This window comes from Neolamprologus brichardi, chromosome 4 (assembly GCF_056152115.1).
Source record: "Neolamprologus brichardi isolate AB-2024 chromosome 4, ASM5615211v1, whole genome shotgun sequence".
Classification (NCBI taxonomy): domain Eukaryota; kingdom Metazoa; phylum Chordata; class Actinopteri; order Cichliformes; family Cichlidae; genus Neolamprologus; species Neolamprologus brichardi.
In genome coordinates, this window is record NC_142107.1 from 13,291,574 (window position 1) to 13,311,083 (window position 19,510).

Sequence of the window (19,510 nt, forward strand, 5' to 3'; positions counted from 1 at the left end):
CATGGGTCATACCACTTTTCATAGCCTGTATACATGAGTGCTCCCTTTGTTTGGATGTAAGCTGCCTGAAATAAATAAGTAGGCCGGGTGCTAATCTCAAAGAATATGCAAAGCTGTAGATACCAGAGGCTGGGGAAGGAGCAGAGTGGTTTGAGGTGAGTCGTTAGAGAACTTTTACAGAATATTAATAATAACTAAAAGAAGCAACTACTTCGTTGGAACTACCTGTGAGGTCACTATAAGATGCCTGAATAAAAGAGGAGTGGCCGATGGAGGTCCGTTTCTGATCCCGCCCGAAAAAAACAACAAAACAAAAGTCAACACCTGACGCACAGAAATTATTGGTCGAATCATCAAGAAGTGTTGTAAAAATGGAGAAGAACTACTACCACCAATAAAAAATTAACTCGTTCGTGCAAGGCAAGTTTCTTTTCGGAGGTCAGTAATCATTATCGGACTGAATCTACCTGTTACCTGTTGGAGAGGCTAGCAGAACAGCTCTCATTGCAATCCTGGTAAGAGGCTCGTGTTATTACGCAAAGATACCTGATTGAACCTTCGTTTACTCTGTTTGTCTTTTATTTTTTATTTTTATAACATCATAACTGTCTCCCCCTCTAAGTCTCTCCGATTCTGTTATATAAATAATCATAAACAACTTGTTGTCCTTTAAACAGCATGTCCTGTTTTTTTTTTTTTTTTTTTTTGTTGTTAATTAACTAAGCTAACTCACTGGGTCTAATATAATTATTAAATAAGCAGCAGGACGATGTTCTTATCGCACACAGGCACCTTTATCTGAAATCTTCACAGTCAGAAAGTTCGCATAAAAAGCATATTAACTTTTTAATGTCGTGTCCTTTAATTATTATATTACAGTTACAGTCAGAAGAAGAGAATAAACAATAATTAAGTTGCCGTTCAATAATAGTTGGTTTAAAATGTACACCTACAACTATACATTCTGCTATTAAAATACATATGATTCCTGAATGACACCTGTGTGCGTACTGGAACAGGGATACTGTGTGGAAAAACTCATTAGGTGTCATGGTAAAATGCTGAAATTATGCTTTTCCTAATTAGCTGGTCTTAGCAGGCTATAGAGTGAGCGGTGACTAAAGCTCTGTGTAGAATGACTCAGTTTTGTAATTACAGCCAGGGGATGCAGTACATAATTCCAGGATTCTTTAGAGACCTGAATGAATATTTGAATTTACAGTAATTAGTATGGCACATTAAAACTCCATAAAAGAGAAATTAGGTCATTTTCAGATTGAAACTCCAGTGGAATGGCACAGCTGTGTATGCATGGCACTATTTAACTTGCTCACACAGTAATATTACTGTGTGAGCAATATTAATCTATTACAGTAATATTACTTGCAATTTTAACCTATAGTTTGTTTTGTAATAATCAGGGATGTTATTAATGAAATCTGTAACTACAATATTAACATGTATGTTGAAGTAATCAAATTATTTTTGTTTCTTTTTTTTTGGTTGCAGCATTTAAACGAAAATCTGCAGTGAAGCGATGGACCCAACTAGTGCTCCAAAAGGATGTGGTGGTGATGTGAGCTCCATATATTATAATCTGTGTGACCTGACAGCAGTATGGGGCATCGTAGTGGAAGCTGTTGCTGCTGTTGGTGTGCTGACTGCCTTTATCTTGTTCGTCATTCTCATGGCTAGCTTACCGTTTGTGACAGACAAGAAGAGAAAGGGTATGGTGGGCCTGCAGGCCAGCATTTTAGTTTTCACACTGGGTCTGTTCGGACTTAGTTTTGCCTTTATTGTGGAGCAGTATTCTACTACCTGTGCTGCACGGAGGTACCTGTTTGGAGTACTGTTCTCAGGCTGTCTGGCCTGCCTGGTGATGCATGGGCTGTGGCTTGCCCTGCTGCAAAGGGGAGGCCAGGGGCCCAGGAGCTGGATGTTATGGCTGGGAGCCCTGGCTCTCTGGCTTGTCGAGGTGATCATCAACACCGAGTGGCTTGTCATTACTGTGGCCAGGAGCCCACTCAGAGGTGTTCCTGACCTGGCCTGCAGCTTTGTCAGCCGGGACTTTGTGATGGCCCTTATATATGTAATGGTTCTGATAGCAGCTGTGGTGCTAACGTCTGTGCCCTCACTAACACACAAGCAAAAGCACTGGCGCCGTGATGGAGCCTTTATTCTGGTCACAGGAGTCCTCACTTTGGCACTTTGGATAGCTTGGATTGTCATGTACATCTATGGGAACCGAGCACTTGATAATTCCAGCTGGGACGATCCGACTATGGCTATAGCCGTGGTGTCAAATGCCTGGGTGTTCCTCTTGTTCTATGCAATTCCAGAAATCTGTTTATTGACCCAGGAGGACCCAAACAAGGAACAACCCGATGGGGAAGAAGTCTATCCTGCTAGAAGCCTGGTTTACGACAACATTCTGAAGGAGCCACAGCCCACCCCGCAGCATGTCTACGTAGAAAATAAAGCCTTTTCTATGGATGAACCAGGTACAGCATAACACATTATGGTCAGCCATTAACTTCACAGTTCAGCAGTTTAACACTGTTTAGGTGGGTACAGAATCACTAGAATGAATACATTTTATTAAGTAGTAATTAAGTAATCAATAGGAATTAATTTCTAAATTTTATTGAGACACGTTTGATTATTCCAAACTGATAACAAGCATGGTATATTACATAATGCATCAGTGTAGCAAATGAAGACCCACACTGGCTACAGTACACCTTCTCCAGTTTACTGTTTTGTAATTTTGAAAATTGCTGTTTTTGTATACCACTTTCCTATTTATTCACAACCCACATTATCAGCACAAAGCATATTGCCATTGCGAAGAATCACTGCATTGCAATATGAAGTCTGTTGCTCGCAAACCTTACATTCTCAACACACTAAATATTGAGATCAATGATCAGGTTTAACTGTTGGACCCCAACTGGTATCAACCGATACCAATACAGGATACATTATACTGTTATCATTTAAAGTATGTGGCACATGGTACAGATTGCTTCAATGTTAGGAAATATCTATGGTGTGTGTGGTGCCTAATTTTCCCAAGTAATGCTGAATATATTGATTCTTCTCACTGTACAATTTCAAACAACAGAGGTATTAAATTGTGCCATTTCAGTTGTTAATAATGGTTTAATAATGGTTTTTAGGTTTAAGTCTTGAGCCACCTCATATGATTGTACAAACATACATGCCAAGACAGTATGTTAGCCAAAGTAGCACAGTTCTAACGAGTTTGAAGGAGAATGTTTTGGATCACCATCTTTATTCTTCAACAAAGGCTGGATTCTCTTAGGCAAACGTTCTTGTCATTTCTTTAAGTAGACTTCAGAAATACTTCTCCATACTTCTTGAAGTCTGACTGGATTTACTTTTTCCGCAGTCTTGGGCAGTGTTCTGTCAACAGTGCTGTGCGGCTGTACCTTATTTGTACCTTGTTTGAATGTTGGCTGGCCGAAACCCAAACTGCTTCAGTAATGTTGAGGCTCAGACCACAATATTACTGAAACATATAATGTCCCATTCTGTGTTTTTCTATCCACGTCAATGTCGGTTTGAATATAGCAAATTTCGTTACATACATGCACATACACATATATGCTTATACCATGCTGAGATATGCAAAACTTCTGGCTAAAGGCACTTTGGGTATCAATTTGTTTATTTTTTTTAAAAAACAAAACTTCAGAAAGAATGGACAACTGATGCTCAACATCACTTGGACAATTTTAAGAAAGTGTAGCTCCTTGGAAGTGCAATAATTTTAAAAAATTGGGAGTGGCTTTAGGTTTTTGCAACAGATTGTACACAGACAACAAAATGAATCCAGTAATGACTGTAAAATGACATTTTTTATGACAGAATCCACAAATCCAGCGTCTCCATATGGGGTTTACAATGGTCAGGCACGAAGTTGTTTATACCAGCCCACTGAAATAGCCTTGATTGCCAAAGGTCTGACAAGGGTGAGTGCTATTTTTAACCACGAAACATCCCGTCTTCATGACATCACATGTGAAAATAATCCATATGTGTATTTTCACAGAAGGACCAAGACTCAGGGATACTTCGAACCACACCTGGCCCTTTGAATATGGGGAGCTGCAGCTCCCAGTCGTGCTCAGTGGATTCCTAAACATCTTCAGGACTATCATAAGTTAGCAGCCCGAGCCGAGCACATTGCACTGAGCTTTTCCATCTCACAGCTCCAAGAATCAGATATTTTATATCTCTGTTTTCTCTTAAGTAATAACAGAGTGAATGTCCAGTAATATTCAGTATATGACTGCTTAGTTTCCATTAATGCTTATGCAATGCTTGCTCTATGTACATCAAAACCACACATTATAATAATGATGCAAACCACACTGGGCTTACAGAGGAAAGATTATATAGTGAAATACAACAAATACAAGATATGTGTGTATATATATATAAACAAATTCTAACACGTTCACACATATATGTGTGTGTATGCGTTAGAATTTGTTCATGATCACCACAGTATAACATACTTAGTTGTAAATTTGTGTAACTATAATGGTGTAATCATATGCAAAAATGTGGCTTTTAGCCATGAATGAAATAAATGTGAAGGTGTAAATTCTAAGGTTTCAGCCCTACAAACTTCAGTTAAATTCTCTGGCGTTTTGGATTGCAGAAAGAATCAACTAACAAGGAAAGGTACTGGATGGTAAAAGAGGAAGTGTCATCATGTCAGCAGAATTGCTAAGTTTACTGCTTCAAATATTTACATATGTTTGCTTGATAAGCCTGGCCTGGCACCTAGCACGACATCCAGGGGTTGGCTCTGTGATGCCCGAGTTTGTAGTTCCGCAAGGGAGACCGCTGTGATAGTTAAGCTGATGTTGTTGTAATGCTGCTGAATCCAACCATCAATCACTGTGGTAACAGATTAATATTTCGTACGTATTGCTGCGAAAAGTATCATCTACAACTGCTCTGACTCACAAGAGGTAGTCTGTCTTCTCTACATGACAAGCACAATTATTTTAATATAATTTATCTCACTCACACACACTCACACATCTTTAAAAGCTTCAGTCAGCAGTGGCTGCCTAGCAGCAGGCTTAAATATCTCTCTCCCAATTACTCTTTCCCATCCTGTACTGTCAGCAGCCATGGGTACTTGATCGGAAGATAAATTGCTCACTAACAGGAAATCAGACAGCACTGAACAACAACAGAACACATAAGCAAATGATGTTTTCCTCTGTAATAACCTTCAGTATCACCTTCTTGATCTGGCTGAAAAAAGGCGGAAAAAAATAAGCGTTGCACGATGTCCAAAATGAAACACTGCATGTGGACACAAACAGAGCAGAATATTTCCAATGAAACTGCTCAAGTCTGGTTAGATTTCATGCTTCCCAGCGGACCTTTGGATGGTTGGTAAAACATTTAATACAGAGAACTTACAATGTGTCACATTGCACTAGAAATATTTGACTATATAAATACACTGACATGATTGAAGCTTTGCATATTACGTAACTCCGGGGTCAGTAAATTCAACTAAAAGAAGAAGAAGAGGTAAAAAAAGCAGTATCTTAACATCCTAAGTGAAAAACAGCTGTAAAGCTCTGATAATGTGAGCTGCTGTCTTGCACACAGGTGGAATATAACCAATGGCAAATGTGCTCAGCTCAAGGGAGTCGGTGCACCCAATCACCAGCAGCTGTCCCCACTTAATACATTTCCATGTCACTGTGACAACCATCAGAGGACAAACATGGACTGAGGGTTTCACCAGTCAAGCTGATTAAATAGCAGTGATTGGACCCACGAACCAGATAAGAAGAATTCAGTATTGACATCATTTGGTTATATAATTCAGTTGATCACTATTGCATTATATTATCAATGCGTTTTTTTTCTCCTTAGATAGCACGCTTTGAAAGTTTTTGAACAAAGATTTGAATATGCGCAGTCTGTCTCATATGCAAATATTTAAACAATGGCTTCGTTCATGAGTGTAAAGCCTTTGAAGGATTACAAATATAAATAGCTGTGCCAGGCTCTAATAAATGTTGCACATTTAAAAAGGTTAATGGCTCATTTATCCCAAGACCGAGGCTATCACAGACGTACTAACAAAAAACAGCAGCTGCAAAGGACTTTAAAACCCAAGAACAGCTAAAAAGGTCTCATGAGGATATTTGTTTTTTTCAGCTGGTGTTTCTGAACATCAGTGTGGATGACAATTCCAGATTTATCCAAATGCTCTGGAAAAAAAAAAACAGTGAATATGACAACAAACAGGAAACATCTGCTGAGGAGCATGGAAAAAAATCAAAAACATCTAATAATAAATAACCTCATGGTTTCTCTCAACGTGTTATTTACATTTTCTATATAAAATGCAGTCATTACCACTCAACCATTTAACAACAATATAAAATACTTCAATATATAATATGGCACCAACAATGAGCAAGTTATGTCGGCTGTGTACAAGAGGAGTGCCATCTAGTGGGACCACTAAAAACAGAGGATCATCTTTACTTTGAAATAACCTGATGGATGGATTTTACTGTCCATCACATGACGGACGACTTCAGAATTTGGTTATCTAAACATGCAAATGTGAAAAAACTGTAAATACAAATGATTATATACGCAAGCGTTCCAAGGGTGATAAAGGAGCATAGGCAAAATATCTCCATGTATTTTCCATCGGACATGGGAAATGACTCTGCAGAGTTACAAAGCACTTTGAAAGCCGTTCACTCTTTTAAATTAACAACGTTGTGAAAGCGGCAGTGTTGTTTAGTGTACCTAAAGATAAAATGGAATTATACAGTGCCCTTCTAGTTTTCCCAACCAACCGCTTTACACAAGGAGCCACATCCACCCATGCACACACAGACATTTGAATACTACACATTTCCCCCCTCTTTTAGACAGTGTGGGTGGGGGAGTGGTATGTTGCCAGTTTCATGAAAAGCAAACAGCCTGCTGTACCTGTTGAGCTACAGGAGCCTCCAACAGTGGTCTATGGATGCAAAAGGTTCCCCCAGATATTAATCTCAACTGTGGCTAGCTCTCCATCTTATTTAGACAGTTTCTACAGATCACTGCTCAGCCCTGCTGCTGCCAGGAACACTGACTGCAGATGAGCTGAGTGAAAAGCGACATCAATGAAGGCTTTTGAGTTTTCTCATGCTTGCAGTCCTAGCTTCATACTGCTGCTGTTTCTGTTTCTTCAGCTGACGGTATGCCTCTACTGCTCGTTCCCGCTCCTCCTCCATGATTCTCTGTTTGGCCATGGAAGGCTTTGTAGTGGAGACTGCAGTATGGCCAAGAAGAGAGTTTAGGAGCAGCTCCTTTGATGCTTTCTGCACAATGAAATGGAAAAAAAAAAGGAAATAGGATTTTATGAACCATCTGCATGGTTCGATGAGAGATCATGTGATCAATGCACAGTGTGATTACCTGAGATTTGACTTCAGCTTTCCTTGGTTTGGCACTCAAAGATGGAGGGGCCATTGTAACTTCACCGAAAGGAACATCATCTACGAAACAAAAGCCATCATTTAACTACAGGGAATTTTTTAATGACTACTCACCGTTGCCATGTTACGCTGCCTTAATTAAATACTTCTTGCCATTTTTCATGTTTGCATAGCCCAGCAACTTTTAACCATAACACCTGATTTACACACTGGTCACTTTAATAGCTACACTGTCCTAATAACGGCTTAAACTCATTTTGCTTTCAGCGCTGCCTTAATTTATGGCACAGAGAATTTGGTGCGTACTAACATCACAGCATCACGCAATTGGTGAAGATTTGTGGGCTGCACATCCATAACATTTCCCGTTCCATTATGAGTCTATTATGAGTTCTGAGGACTGTGGAGGCCATGCGAATACAGTGAACTTATTGTCATATTCAAGAAACCGGTTTGAGAGCTTTGTGAGCGATCATAAGATGCGTATATATATATTTGTTTTTGGAGCAGTCTCTGTAAACCCCAGAGATGCAAATGCTCTTCCCACTTTCTGTGTAGGAAAGAGTGTAGATTTATGAGGGCACCAACAGAAAAGATGAGCATAAACGGTAACTTTGTGGTTGTTTTTTATGTCAACTGAAGGCATTAAACACTGCATCCATTGTGGCTTACACCAGGAACACATCATCTAATCTACTTGAATTTCACGGGGAACTACAACTGAGGTGATTTGGTTCTGCGTCACTTGGTTTTACTCTGCCTCAGACTGACAAATTTTTAATGTTTGTTTTGTTCTAACAGCTGAATCTGGGATTACTTCAGATAGAGGTTTGACCTTTCCTCAGAGAGAAGTGATCAGGACAGTACTGCAAAAAAATAAAAATAAAAAATGCTTTACTGAAAGAATATCTCACAGCATGTCCTCCATCTGCACCCTTGTTTACCTAGTAGATGGTGTACTACGAAAAAAGAAATGCTACTGAAGCAAGTGCTGTGTTGAAGACCTTTAGTGTTTTAAATATGTCAAAAAGAAATGTTGAAAATAATATCTGGTAAATGCTACCTCTTGCTTTTAGTACCAAACAGAGTGATAGTCAAAGACAGAGCCCATCTCCTAAAGAACAATGCACCAAATTGTGGAACACTGTTTGCATCTATAAGCACATTTCCTTGTAAAACCTTCATTCTTACCTACAAACATCTGTTCTTCCATCTTGTCCTCTTGTTTGTTCACCTTTTTCTGCTGTAGCTTCTGTAGCTTCATTTTACCATACCTGCCAATAGAAAATCAGTAGGCATTAAAAATGTAACACTTGACAGTCGGGCTGTAGTTATCGATTATTTTAGTAATCAAGTAATCTATTGATTGTTCAATCGATTAATCGGATAAGAAATACTTTTGTCTTATTAATGAGCAATAATAAATATTCAAAAGAGAAAAAAATACTTTCTTTCAAAATGAACTGTTCATTAGTTTCCATTTTAGAACTTGCAGTGTTTTAAAGTTTAGCTGAACAACAACACCATAAAGCACTCTCTGGCAAAGCTTTATTTCTGGGATGAGGTAGTTCATGTTTATGAGTTTTTGTGCATGTGTGTCTGCCTGTTTAAGTATGAAGAAGTCAAGCGAAGAGCGAGTTTGTGTCTGTAAGGCTTTAAATGAGAATGTGGTTGCTGCAATGAAGAGCAGCAGGTAAATCAGCATTCTGAAGTTTGCCCTCTGCATTCACGCAAAGTTTCTGTGCTGCTGAAAACAGATGTTATAACGGTGTTATAGACTCACAAGATGAGTCTAACAGATCCCCTTAGGTGGGCAACTCCAGGCCTCGAGGGCCGGTGTCCTGCAGGTTTTAGATGTGTCCTTGATCCAACACTGCTGATTCAAAGTGATATCTAAAACCTGCAGGAGATCGGCCCTCAAGGCCTGGAGTTGCCCACCCTTGCCTTAGACTCACCCCTGTTTGGTGCAGTTATTTCTTCTATGTAAAATAGGACAGCTGCCCATTTCATATAACCTTTTATATAGCATTCTGTAAGCTGAATAATATAAACACTGTATCAGGCTAAGTTAACAGTTCATCTGCATGTTTTAATAAAACTTCTGGAGGATTACTGCAGATTTTTTTGCTGTACAACACAAATGGTGATGGATGGAGCAGCTACAAAGTTCGCTTTTCGTCATGTCATGAGTTTGTGGATCAAGAACTTTGATAAAGATTTACATATTGTTTCAATACTTTACTGTTATTCAATCCATGTCACACATATAAAAATATTAGTGCCAAAACGCTAAAAAAGAAACCCAGCCACAAATGAGAATAAGTGAAGACAAGCTATGCCATGAAACCTACTAGATAAGGATGGGGTTTAGTGTAAAGTTAAAGTGTACTCACTCCTTCTTTTTATCAGATTTGGTGTGTGCAGGCCTCTCTTGTTCGCTTGCATCCATTTCGGGCTTCCTGTCTACTTGGTTTTTGGAGAGGAACATGACATGTTTTGTCTCACGCTCCATCCGCTGCACGTAAGCTTTCACGCTTTCCCGTTTGCCCCTCTTGAAATGTGGAACAGGTATGTCTCCATCTAGAAAATACTCTGATTTATCTTCAGGTGAGATGGGTAAAGACACAACACAGTCTTTATTAGTTATACACGACAGTCATGACACTAAAATGAATATTTAGAAACATTTTTATACCCTTTTTCGGCTTTTTGACTTTTAGGGACCCAGTTTTCATTCTGTCCTTAGCCTTCATTATTTCTCGTAGTTTGAAGGGGATGTGTTGAATGTGGTCCACCTCTTTGGCTTTCTTGGGTTTACCATCTCTCTGGAGCTTGGCATTACTGAAATTTGGACACAATACAGACAGGGAAAAAAACAAAAAGCAAACATGTTTGGTTGCAGACACAAGTCCCCACTTAAAACTTTAACAAGTCCGGTTTAATCTGATCGCTCACAACTTGGGTTGGAGCCCGTATCAGTTAGCTTCTGTTGCTAACTAGCTTAACTAGCACATTTTCCATTACGTATAAGCTTCCTCATGGTACCTTTGACGTTGTCCAGGTTTTCCCGCTTGTTTTCCCGAATCGGGCACTTTATTTTTCTTATTCTTCCCCATGCTACAATAATTAACATGAATGCATAACAAAGCAAAACAACACACGTGGAGCACTATGCTCAGACTTCAACCGAAACTCTACCAGTGGCACGTAGTAGAGGACAGACATCTCACTCCATTTTTTTTTCAGGTACCAAAACATGATTTACAAGTTTGGCGTATTGAAACAGATTGAGAGCTTCGTGATGAAACTTGCTTTGTGAAAAAACCTTTAATCAAATTAAATATGTATTGTCAATTTTTTAATCGCTGTAATTAATGAGACGTACAGTAATTTTATTGCAGAGTGACACACATGAGACATAAGACGATCTTTGGTCAAACCTGATTGGCTCAAGAGACGCTTCCTGTCAGAGCCAGTCATTGGTCACTCCATTCAACGACTCTGCTTCCTGCCACCGCTAGAGGGCATCATTACACCTGCTTTAGCCAGTAACTGTAGAAAACATAGGCCAAACTAATTTAACGTCGTTCAGACAACTCGCTTTGTCTTTAAATAGGCTGGAATGGTGAATATCCCTCTCGCTCAGTGTAAAGAAGTTTAAATGGAAATTTAATCCCTGCAATATCTCAGTATAAGAAAAATAAGTGAGATTTCTACAATTAGTCTTAGTTTTTCTACATCATGAAGATGTACTTTTGATAAAAGAAAAATCTGCCAGCATGACGTTTTTGGGCTTAAATTAATATAAATAAACAGATAAATGTGTAAAATTACAAAAAAATTTTTTTAAAAATTGTTCCGGTATCTCATTACCCAGACTGTCCTGTAATTAAACTGCCTCTGGTAAGAGTAGATGTTACAATTAGGTGATGAATGTGGGCCCTTGGGAAATCTGCCCACCCCTGATCTAGACCAAGCTCTTTATCATTTATGGTTGGAATCTACAAAGTTATGCATATCATTTGGACAGCAGTCACATAACATGTAACAGTCATGTGGATCAATAAGTGGCTCTGCCCAGTAAACAATGTGAAGAGTCAAAGGAGCTTGCAAAGAAAAGCGTCTGGACTTCTTTAAGTTACTTGAAGACGTTTCACCTCTCATCCGAGAGGCTTCTTCAGTTCTAAGGTCAAATGGTGGTGAGTCCCAGATATAAACCTGGTGGGAGTGTCCCCCCACAGAGGGACAAAAGGACCCCCTGATGATCCTCTAATCGCCTGAGCCAAGGTGTGGAACTGGGTGTGGGTCCCAATCAGCCAGAGTTTCGGGTTTCTGGCTGATTGGGACCCTTAAAGTTACTTCTTTAAGTAACTTAAAGAAGTCCAGACGCTTTTCTTTGCAAGCTCCTTTGACTACGATGACCTGGATGACTGAGAACCTTCACAGACAATGTGAAGAGTAAATTCTATATTTCTTCATCAGAAATAAATATCATTTGATTGATCAGCTAGACCAAATACAAAAATACAAAGGAAAAAAGTCACGTGTTTCTTATAATGAACATAATAAACAAGCTTCAATGAAACAACCTTCAATTAAAATACCACAGCTGGCTCCTTAGTGTACTGTAGCTAGACAGGTTTGCTCTATTGAATATATCCACTAATCTCAGACATTTGAATCTTTTTTGTACAGGTGACATGAGGAGTTACATGTGCCTGAACAGCATGCATCAGCAGTACAGATTGCAGAGCGACGCTGTAGTAAATCTTCACATGAATGGAGCAGGTGTGTTTACCTGTGTGATGAAAGGAGGCTGGGCTGGATTAGCAGCTATAATGCAGCTCAATCTGCAAGACTGCTGATGAAAGGAGAATGTCACGGTTCATGCCAGTAAGGTCTCGGCTTCAGGTGTTACATAATATTTGCCCATAACAGAAAAACAGTGATAATAATTAGCTATATCCTGAGAAAACTCCATAACTCAGGGCTTACATTTGACCATATTTGAAGAGGTTATGGATAAAATACTCAAATAATTCCCGTTCAGAATCATCAGCATTTGTGTCTTCAGGGCAGTCTCAGGAACAGGAAACTGCTGCCCCCTCCTGCTGAATGCCAGTCGGCCAATCCCTCATCAATGATCTGCTTGGGTACAAGTGATGATAGAATCATCAGTTTGTTGGCAGGTGGCGTCATAGTCGTCTCTAAGTCTGTGGTGTATAAAAGGACTGCACTAATGCAACTTAATGCAACAGCATTTAACATCCACTCAGACCTCTTGGACACTACAATCATAATCAACTACCAAGAGAAGCACCACAAGCGGTGAGTTGAAACAACAGGTTAAATCTTTTTTGAATGCTCTTTCTCTTTTTGGACTTATTTTAACACATGCAGTTTATTATTGTTATATAAAAGTTTCCATCTTTATTTGGACTTTACCTGGTAGTATGTTTCTGTATCCATCCAGGCATGTAGTATTAGATTATTAATTAAAACGTAGGTATTTAATAAATTAATCGGAATAGAAATTCAGTCTTTCCTATAGCCTAATATATTTTTTAATACAGTTAATGAGGTGTTAATTCAGTCATATGGAAGACTAGATTATATCAGGGACATTATAAGAAGCATTGAGGTGCTTTTTAATTGTTTCTAATTTTCTGTCACACCTTTGTTTTGCATAATGGAAGGACAACAAATGAGAGTCGCAGAACAATATATGACTGCCTTTAACTATGACCTGAATTTCTAAGAATGATTAAAAAAGCTGAACTTATGAAATTGTTGATTAGAGTGGTGATTGTGTGTATTTGTGTAACCATGACCTTGCTTATTGTTTATGTAGTCATGTTTTGTACATTATATTTATTGGAGTCTTTCGGCTTTGCATCTGTTTTTTTTTTTTTTTTTTTTTTTTAAATATGTCGTTACATCTATGCACATTTACATACAAATTGCATTGCTATTTTTTCCATTTTTTAACTGTAAAAATAAATAAATAAACATTTCAAGCGATTGTCAATGTAGACCTAGAGGCCACTTCAGCACATCCTCACAGTAATCTGATTATGAAGGCGCTTTCAAGCTCGAAGGTATCGCAGCATTTGATTAGTAACATGAGCACACGGCTTGTCTTTATATGAGGATAATTACGTCACAAGATTTTATAACTGTTTCATTCATTGTTGGGCATTTTAATGACACAGTGACTTTTACAGTTGAAACAACAGAAGCATGAATTTGGAGGTGGCCAAACCCGAAGGAAAGACTGGCAACAAAGCTCCCCTCAGAGCCACGGCCCCCGGCTCCCCACGCAAGTCTGCACCCAAGTTCAAACAGAGGAACACGCGGCAGTTCAAGAGCAAGCCTCCCAAAAGAGGAGTGATTGGGTATGTCTCTTTCTGATAACCTCCCACAAGTCATCTAAGTTTTTCAGATGTCCTCCACTAAAGCTTGTTATTTTCTTTCTTTACCAGCTTTGGAGAGGAGATCCCAGGAATGGAAGGTCTTGGAACTGGTAAGTAAAAATATAAAAGTCAGGTGGTTACATAACCAAAACATGCACGTGACATGGCCTTTTCTTCCTTTAAAAAACAAAAACAAAAACCAAACCCCCCCCCCCAAAAAAACCCCCAACAACTCATGATTTGTTTTCTTCTCTTTGTTTTTTTCATTTTAGACATCACTGTAATCTGCCCATGGGAGGCATACAGCCATCTAGAGCTACATGAGCTTGCCCAGTATGGCATCATCTGATCATCTCCGCTGTGAAGTTGTTTTAAATAAATGTGGCAAATTTTGAATTTCAGTATTTAGTTTCAATAATCTGGATCATTAATACTGGCTGAAAAGGTGTCTTTATACGTCTGCATGCTGTGAATGCTGTTCTTTTTTCTTATATATTTTATATTGTAAACCTAATTTCATAATGATCTCAAGCTGCCATGTTCACAAAACGTGTATCTCGAATGTGTTCTCGTGTCATTGCTTGAGTCTGTGGTTTTAGCTAGAACTCTGTTAGCTTGGTTTCTGCACAATCGTCAGCACTGTCTTTATCATATTTAATCAAAGTCTCGAATAAATGTTGACATTTTTAACACAATTTCAGTAATTTGATTTTGTCCTTTTATTTAACGGTTATTTACTGACCCACACTGCGCATGAGACATTACATAATTCCCATCATAAATACCATCTGTAATCATCATTATTTATTCAATATTTGTTAACACTCAGAACACAAAACTTGGTTTTAGCAAACTAGTCAGTTCATTCAAAACAGCGCAGGAAACCTTTGCATGTGTGGGACGTGCACATGTGTTTCACATATTTGCAGCAGGTTGTCCACTGTCAGTCACTGAAAGGTGCTTTTACAATCTTACTCTAATCATTCTTCTGAGCTGTTCCATTTATTCTGATCTCAGCTCAGAATGAATGAATTCCATTTTTGTTTATTGATTATTTTGTTAGATTGTAGGTGCTTGTGATGAAGATGAAGATGCAGATCTAATCTGCAGGACCTCTACTCCCCAGGTGACCCATTTACAATCACTCCTATGCTGTTGAACTGTTTCACCATTTTGAGATCCTCCAAGAATCCTTCAAATATCAGGAGGTGTGTGTCTTTGAAGGATTTGGGCACATGTGGTGAAAACGTTTTGGTGATTGTGTCACTACTGTCCCATAAACACACACACAGATACAGTTTCAACACTTTCCTTGGTCTGACCCACATTGGTGAAGTTAAAATCTTTCAAATCACACCTGTTCCCTATTCAGACTGATTCGATATTTCAGTTAATGAGCAGTTCAACAAGTGTACCTAATGAAGTGGCCAGTGAGTACATGTTCTTGAAAAGTGGAGTTTTTTTTTTTTTTTAACACAAAAGAGGTGATCGCTATCGCCAAGCTGCAGTTAACGTTTAACTCAAATACTTTTTTTTCTTAAACTCTCAGGCATTTTTAAAATGTAAAACATTTTCAGTGGATAATTTGTGTTGGAATTTGCTTTCCTCATTTAAATTATGTCTCATTTCCATTTGCAAAAGTTCAGTCTGTGTGTTTACAGTCAGGTTGTTTTAAATAATTGACAAATGAAGCCAGAATTTTAGCACAGCCAGAACTCATTAAACCCCAACCAGCATATTGCTGTATTCGTCACTCCGTGTTATAGCTATACTTTATGACGATTAATGCGTTCCAGCAGTCGTATGGTAATAAATAATATCAGAATCTGGACCCCAAACACGACAGTCACAATTATTCCTATCAGGCCCTCGTGCTGCTCGATCCATCGAGAGATTTCCCCCAGACAACCTCCCAGGAAGATCACACTCTGAGCAGTAAACTCATCCAGTAATTGGGCTCCGACACCACACTGAGAGTTCCACACTGTGCCGTTCTCCAGAGGATCCACGCAGCATGTTGCAGGCACACCGCAGGCCAGCACTCCTGGAGCTGAGCAGTTGTAATATCTGAAGAAAGGGAAAAATAACCCAATAAAAAAACTTCACAGCTCATTAACTTCTTCAACACATTCCTACATCGTGACCAACTGGCTTTGATTTACTTTCAAAAAAGTAAAAAAAACAAAAGATTTCCAAGTTGCTCACATGTTAATCTCCCAGTCTCTGTAGTTGTCCGCCCCACAGCACTGCAGATTAGACTGAATCTCGTCTGTGATGAACCTCAGATCCAGATCATCTTGGTACCGTGCGATGGCAACTAACATCCCAGATCGCAAGTTACCTTCAATCTGATCTTGTAGAGTATGGGCCACAATGGCGACGATGACTTGAGCCGCGATGAGCACCAGCACCGTGGCTGAGAACAGCTTCAGCAAGCAGCGATTCTCTCTTAGGGCACCCACGCAGCCTGACAGGCACAGCACAGTGAGCAGAAAGCCCACACTCAGAACTACCAGCATTGGGTCAGTGCCAATACTGCTGATCTTCTCCTGAGCAAAGGATTCCTTGCTAATGAGACCCCAAACCCCCAGAGCAAGAAGCAGCAGGCCCAGAACTGTGAACAACAGATTGCATATGATAAAAAAGTATTTTAGGAAATAGTCCATGAAAGAATAACTGTACCAGGGATCTATCCTGGCATCTGTGGGACTGTTGTGTTGCTGTCCGCTGTTTGTCCCTGCTTGAAAATCAGTAGTGACCAAGGCAAGCTCCTCAGCATTGTTTGTAGATCCTGTCTTTAGACACACAAGAATGCCACAAAAAATTAAAGCCACCCCAGAAATGTAAATACAGGTGAACAGAGGAACACAGTATTCTCAAACTAACCCAGTAACACACCTACCTTTGGTAAGAGAGGACTGGTCTCATTCGGAGTAGCATCTCGTCTCAGCCATGGCCAAGGGAATCTTTTTCTAGGCAAAAATCTCCTCATCTTGTCAACCACTGGGAAACATCAGCTGGTCAGAATGACACAGGATAAAATGTAACACAGGGCAATCATTTGCTACAATACAGAAAAGCATGTGAGCTGAGCTGGAGTAACCATTGCTGTGCTTAGCCTCGGGGGTGGGATTTCTTCATCATGTGAGAGTCACAGTGAGGGGATTAAAAGGGTATCGCAGCATGTCGGAGACACACACTCACACAAAAGTGGGCATCCGAATAGAAGTAGGTACTTTTTATTCAACTCTACTCATGTGCAATAAAGCAGGACCTGGATAATATATTGCCCTACAGTGGGACCCATGGGTCAAAGACTCACAAAAATGTCTCCTGATGGGGATTACCACAAAAGGAAGAAAGTAGAAAACATATTTTAAAATCCTTGCTTTAATTTTCCAGAAACCTGGAAAATGTGTTTTAGGCCTCAAAAAAGAAACAACATTGTAGCAGCTGGGCAACCACTAAAACCAGTTTTAAGTTTCAGAATCTACATAGATTCCCAGCTTTTGTGCTTTTTATAATGAGGATTTTCCAGGTGCATTTGGTTTCCTGCTGTGTATGCAACTTAACATTTATCACTGGATTAACAGAGACTAATCATATTATATCTGTCAAGGTAAACATTCACTAGTTAGAGCTGGTTGGCCATGCAGTCAGGTATCATGCACAAGAACTTATAATGACAGTTTCTTCTAATGTTTACAAAAAGTTCAGAAAACCGAGACTCTTCTAACTTATGGCATGAATAATCCCAGACAAAGAACAGAAAAGCAAATGAATTGTCATATTTATTAAAAATAAAACACGCTTTACTAACCAAGAGGAATTCAACACTTCTTAGAAGACTGAGTAAAATGTTTGGTCCTGGAGTTTTTAATCAGAAACAGCATCTTGCATTCCTTTGTGAATGACCTTAGTTGTGTTCAGAGTAACTTCTATATGATATCATGCTGCACAACAAGTCAGCCTCTAGTAATGATGCACGTACCTCTTTAAGTCCACAAAACACATGAAATGAGTAAAGTCTTTGAAATGTGTAATTTTTTTGGCAGGTTTCTAAAAACGGTTAAAAGAAGCTATTGTATGGGTGAAATATGAATCCACTGTGGAAGATTGTGCTTACTTACTTAAAAAAAGCAAATATGTATGTTTGAACTTTATACTTAAAAGGTTTATGAAGACAGCTTCTAACATCCCAACATTAGCAAATTACTTAGTGCTCCACATTTTCTTCCTAATATAGTAACCCGTGGCTCCAAAATACCAACATGACCACAGCTAGAATGCTAAAATCAGCCTTCAAAATATGATGAAATCAATGGAGGAAATTACAGGAGCATGTTTTACATAAAGTGAAAGAAATGTAGAAGTGTCAATTCAGTTTTAGTTAAATTTAAAATGTTTTAACCTAAAAACCTTACAAATTATTCCTTGAAAATAATCCCTCGAATTAACTCCCTGCCTCTCAGACTTATCAGGGTTTCTTGCTATCAGTCAAATGAGATGAAACACCACCCAAACACAGATGAAATGGTCATAGATTACCTTCTATAACAAATAAGAAGAAATGCAACAGTTCTCATTGTGGAGCTTCTGTTTGTATTTAACACCTGATATATTTCACAGTAAAAATCCTCTGTTGTTCTGATAAAGTCGTTATGAAGTGATGTGCTACTGAAAGTCAATAACAAGCAGCACATGAGAGAGCAGATGTGACACTGAGTGAAAAAGCAGAGGGAGAAAGCGAGGCCTGGTTATCTCACTCTCTGGCTCTGCTGGTCCACTGCGCTCATTCTTTCCTCTGGCTGTGCCGAACTGAGCTGCAGGGAAATGGAAGGAAGATCTGCTCACTGCTGCAGGCACTGACTGATGATGGACTCCAGGCTTGTAAGGCTTGGCTTTAGTCCTTCCATAAATTTGATTCCATATCCATATGATTAATAAAAAACAAAACAAAACATAGACATGCTCACTTATACTCGCTAGAAAATTATTTGTGGGTAAGTTGTGGGAATTTATCAGATAAAGTTTTAGCTTTTTACTGGGATGGATGAGTGGTGGAAAATAATTAAGTAATTTTAAAACAAATTACTTTCATTTTATGATACCTTTTAATCCGATTTTTTTTCACAGGTAACTATTTTAATGCTGCTATGTATATTTAGCAGGTGTACCGCTGCTGAATAGTTGATGACGCTGCACAAAAAGATGAAAAAAAGCAGAATATTGTCTTATATACTTTTATTTCTATAATTTAAATCCCATATAACCTACTTTAAAAATAAAGAAAGAAATAAAAGATCCGAATACTTTTTCCTTCGTTGCACATTAGGCAACTTTCACTGTTGGCCCTGTGGTTTCTCAGGTCATGGAAAATCTCACTGGGGAAAATCAACTCCAGCTTGTTAGGGTCAGCAGACAAATAACCACTATCAAAAAATGGTTTTTCATTTAGTTATAAATTATGAGCCTACGTTCAAATAAGAAAATATATTTATCGTGACTGATTGTTGGCAGAAAAAAAAAAGTTGGATGTCATCTAGTCGTTATTAAACAAATCTCCCTGTTTCCTTTTAAATCTTTTGGGAG

At 38.9% G+C, this 19,510-nt stretch overlaps 4 protein-coding genes across 5 annotated transcripts; 2 read left to right on the forward strand and 2 right to left on the reverse strand.

The window, feature by feature from the left end:
* The first annotated feature begins 1,537 nt into the window (after nucleotides 1–1,537).
* On the forward strand, nucleotides 1,538–4,430 carry LOC102786561 (G protein-coupled receptor family C group 5 member C-like). Of its 2 annotated transcripts, XM_035908061.2 has the most exons (3): nucleotides 1,538–2,501; nucleotides 3,892–3,995; nucleotides 4,076–4,430. In XM_035908061.2, the coding sequence occupies exons 1-3, from the start codon at nucleotides 1,538–1,540 to the stop codon at nucleotides 4,163–4,165; spliced, it is 1,158 nt and encodes a 385-aa protein (XP_035763954.1). In that variant the 3' UTR covers nucleotides 4,166–4,430. The 2 variants fall into 2 exon arrangements, with proteins under 2 accessions (XP_035763954.1, XP_087695966.1); XM_087839840.1 differs by having other exon boundaries at nucleotides 3,892–4,198.
* Nucleotides 4,431–5,430: 1,000 nt separating this feature from the next.
* ccdc137 (coiled-coil domain containing 137) lies at nucleotides 5,431–10,701 on the reverse strand. The gene is made up of 6 exons (XM_006791378.3): nucleotides 10,551–10,701; nucleotides 10,201–10,346; nucleotides 9,899–10,106; nucleotides 8,697–8,779; nucleotides 7,486–7,565; nucleotides 5,431–7,388 (listed from the first exon to the last, which is right to left on the reverse strand). Exons 1-6 carry the CDS (start codon nucleotides 10,619–10,621, stop codon nucleotides 7,188–7,190), a joined length of 789 nt encoding a protein of 262 aa, XP_006791441.1. The 5' UTR covers nucleotides 10,622–10,701; the 3' UTR covers nucleotides 5,431–7,187.
* A 2,036-nt stretch (nucleotides 10,702–12,737) lies between these two features.
* Nucleotides 12,738–14,607, forward strand: LOC102785976 (retinal cone rhodopsin-sensitive cGMP 3',5'-cyclic phosphodiesterase subunit gamma-like). Its single transcript, XM_006791377.3, has 4 exons — nucleotides 12,738–12,833; nucleotides 13,730–13,900; nucleotides 13,988–14,028; nucleotides 14,191–14,607. The coding sequence occupies exons 2-4, from the start codon at nucleotides 13,746–13,748 to the stop codon at nucleotides 14,265–14,267; spliced, it is 273 nt and encodes a 90-aa protein (XP_006791440.1). The 5' UTR covers nucleotides 12,738–12,833; nucleotides 13,730–13,745; the 3' UTR covers nucleotides 14,268–14,607.
* Nucleotides 14,608–14,613: 6 nt separating this feature from the next.
* tspan10 (tetraspanin 10) lies at nucleotides 14,614–16,910 on the reverse strand. The gene is made up of 3 exons (XM_087840306.1): nucleotides 16,821–16,910; nucleotides 16,124–16,713; nucleotides 14,614–15,985 (listed from the first exon to the last, which is right to left on the reverse strand). Exons 1-3 carry the CDS (start codon nucleotides 16,908–16,910, stop codon nucleotides 15,685–15,687), a joined length of 981 nt encoding a protein of 326 aa, XP_087696432.1. The 3' UTR covers nucleotides 14,614–15,684.
* Nucleotides 16,911–19,510: the final 2,600 nt, after the last annotated feature.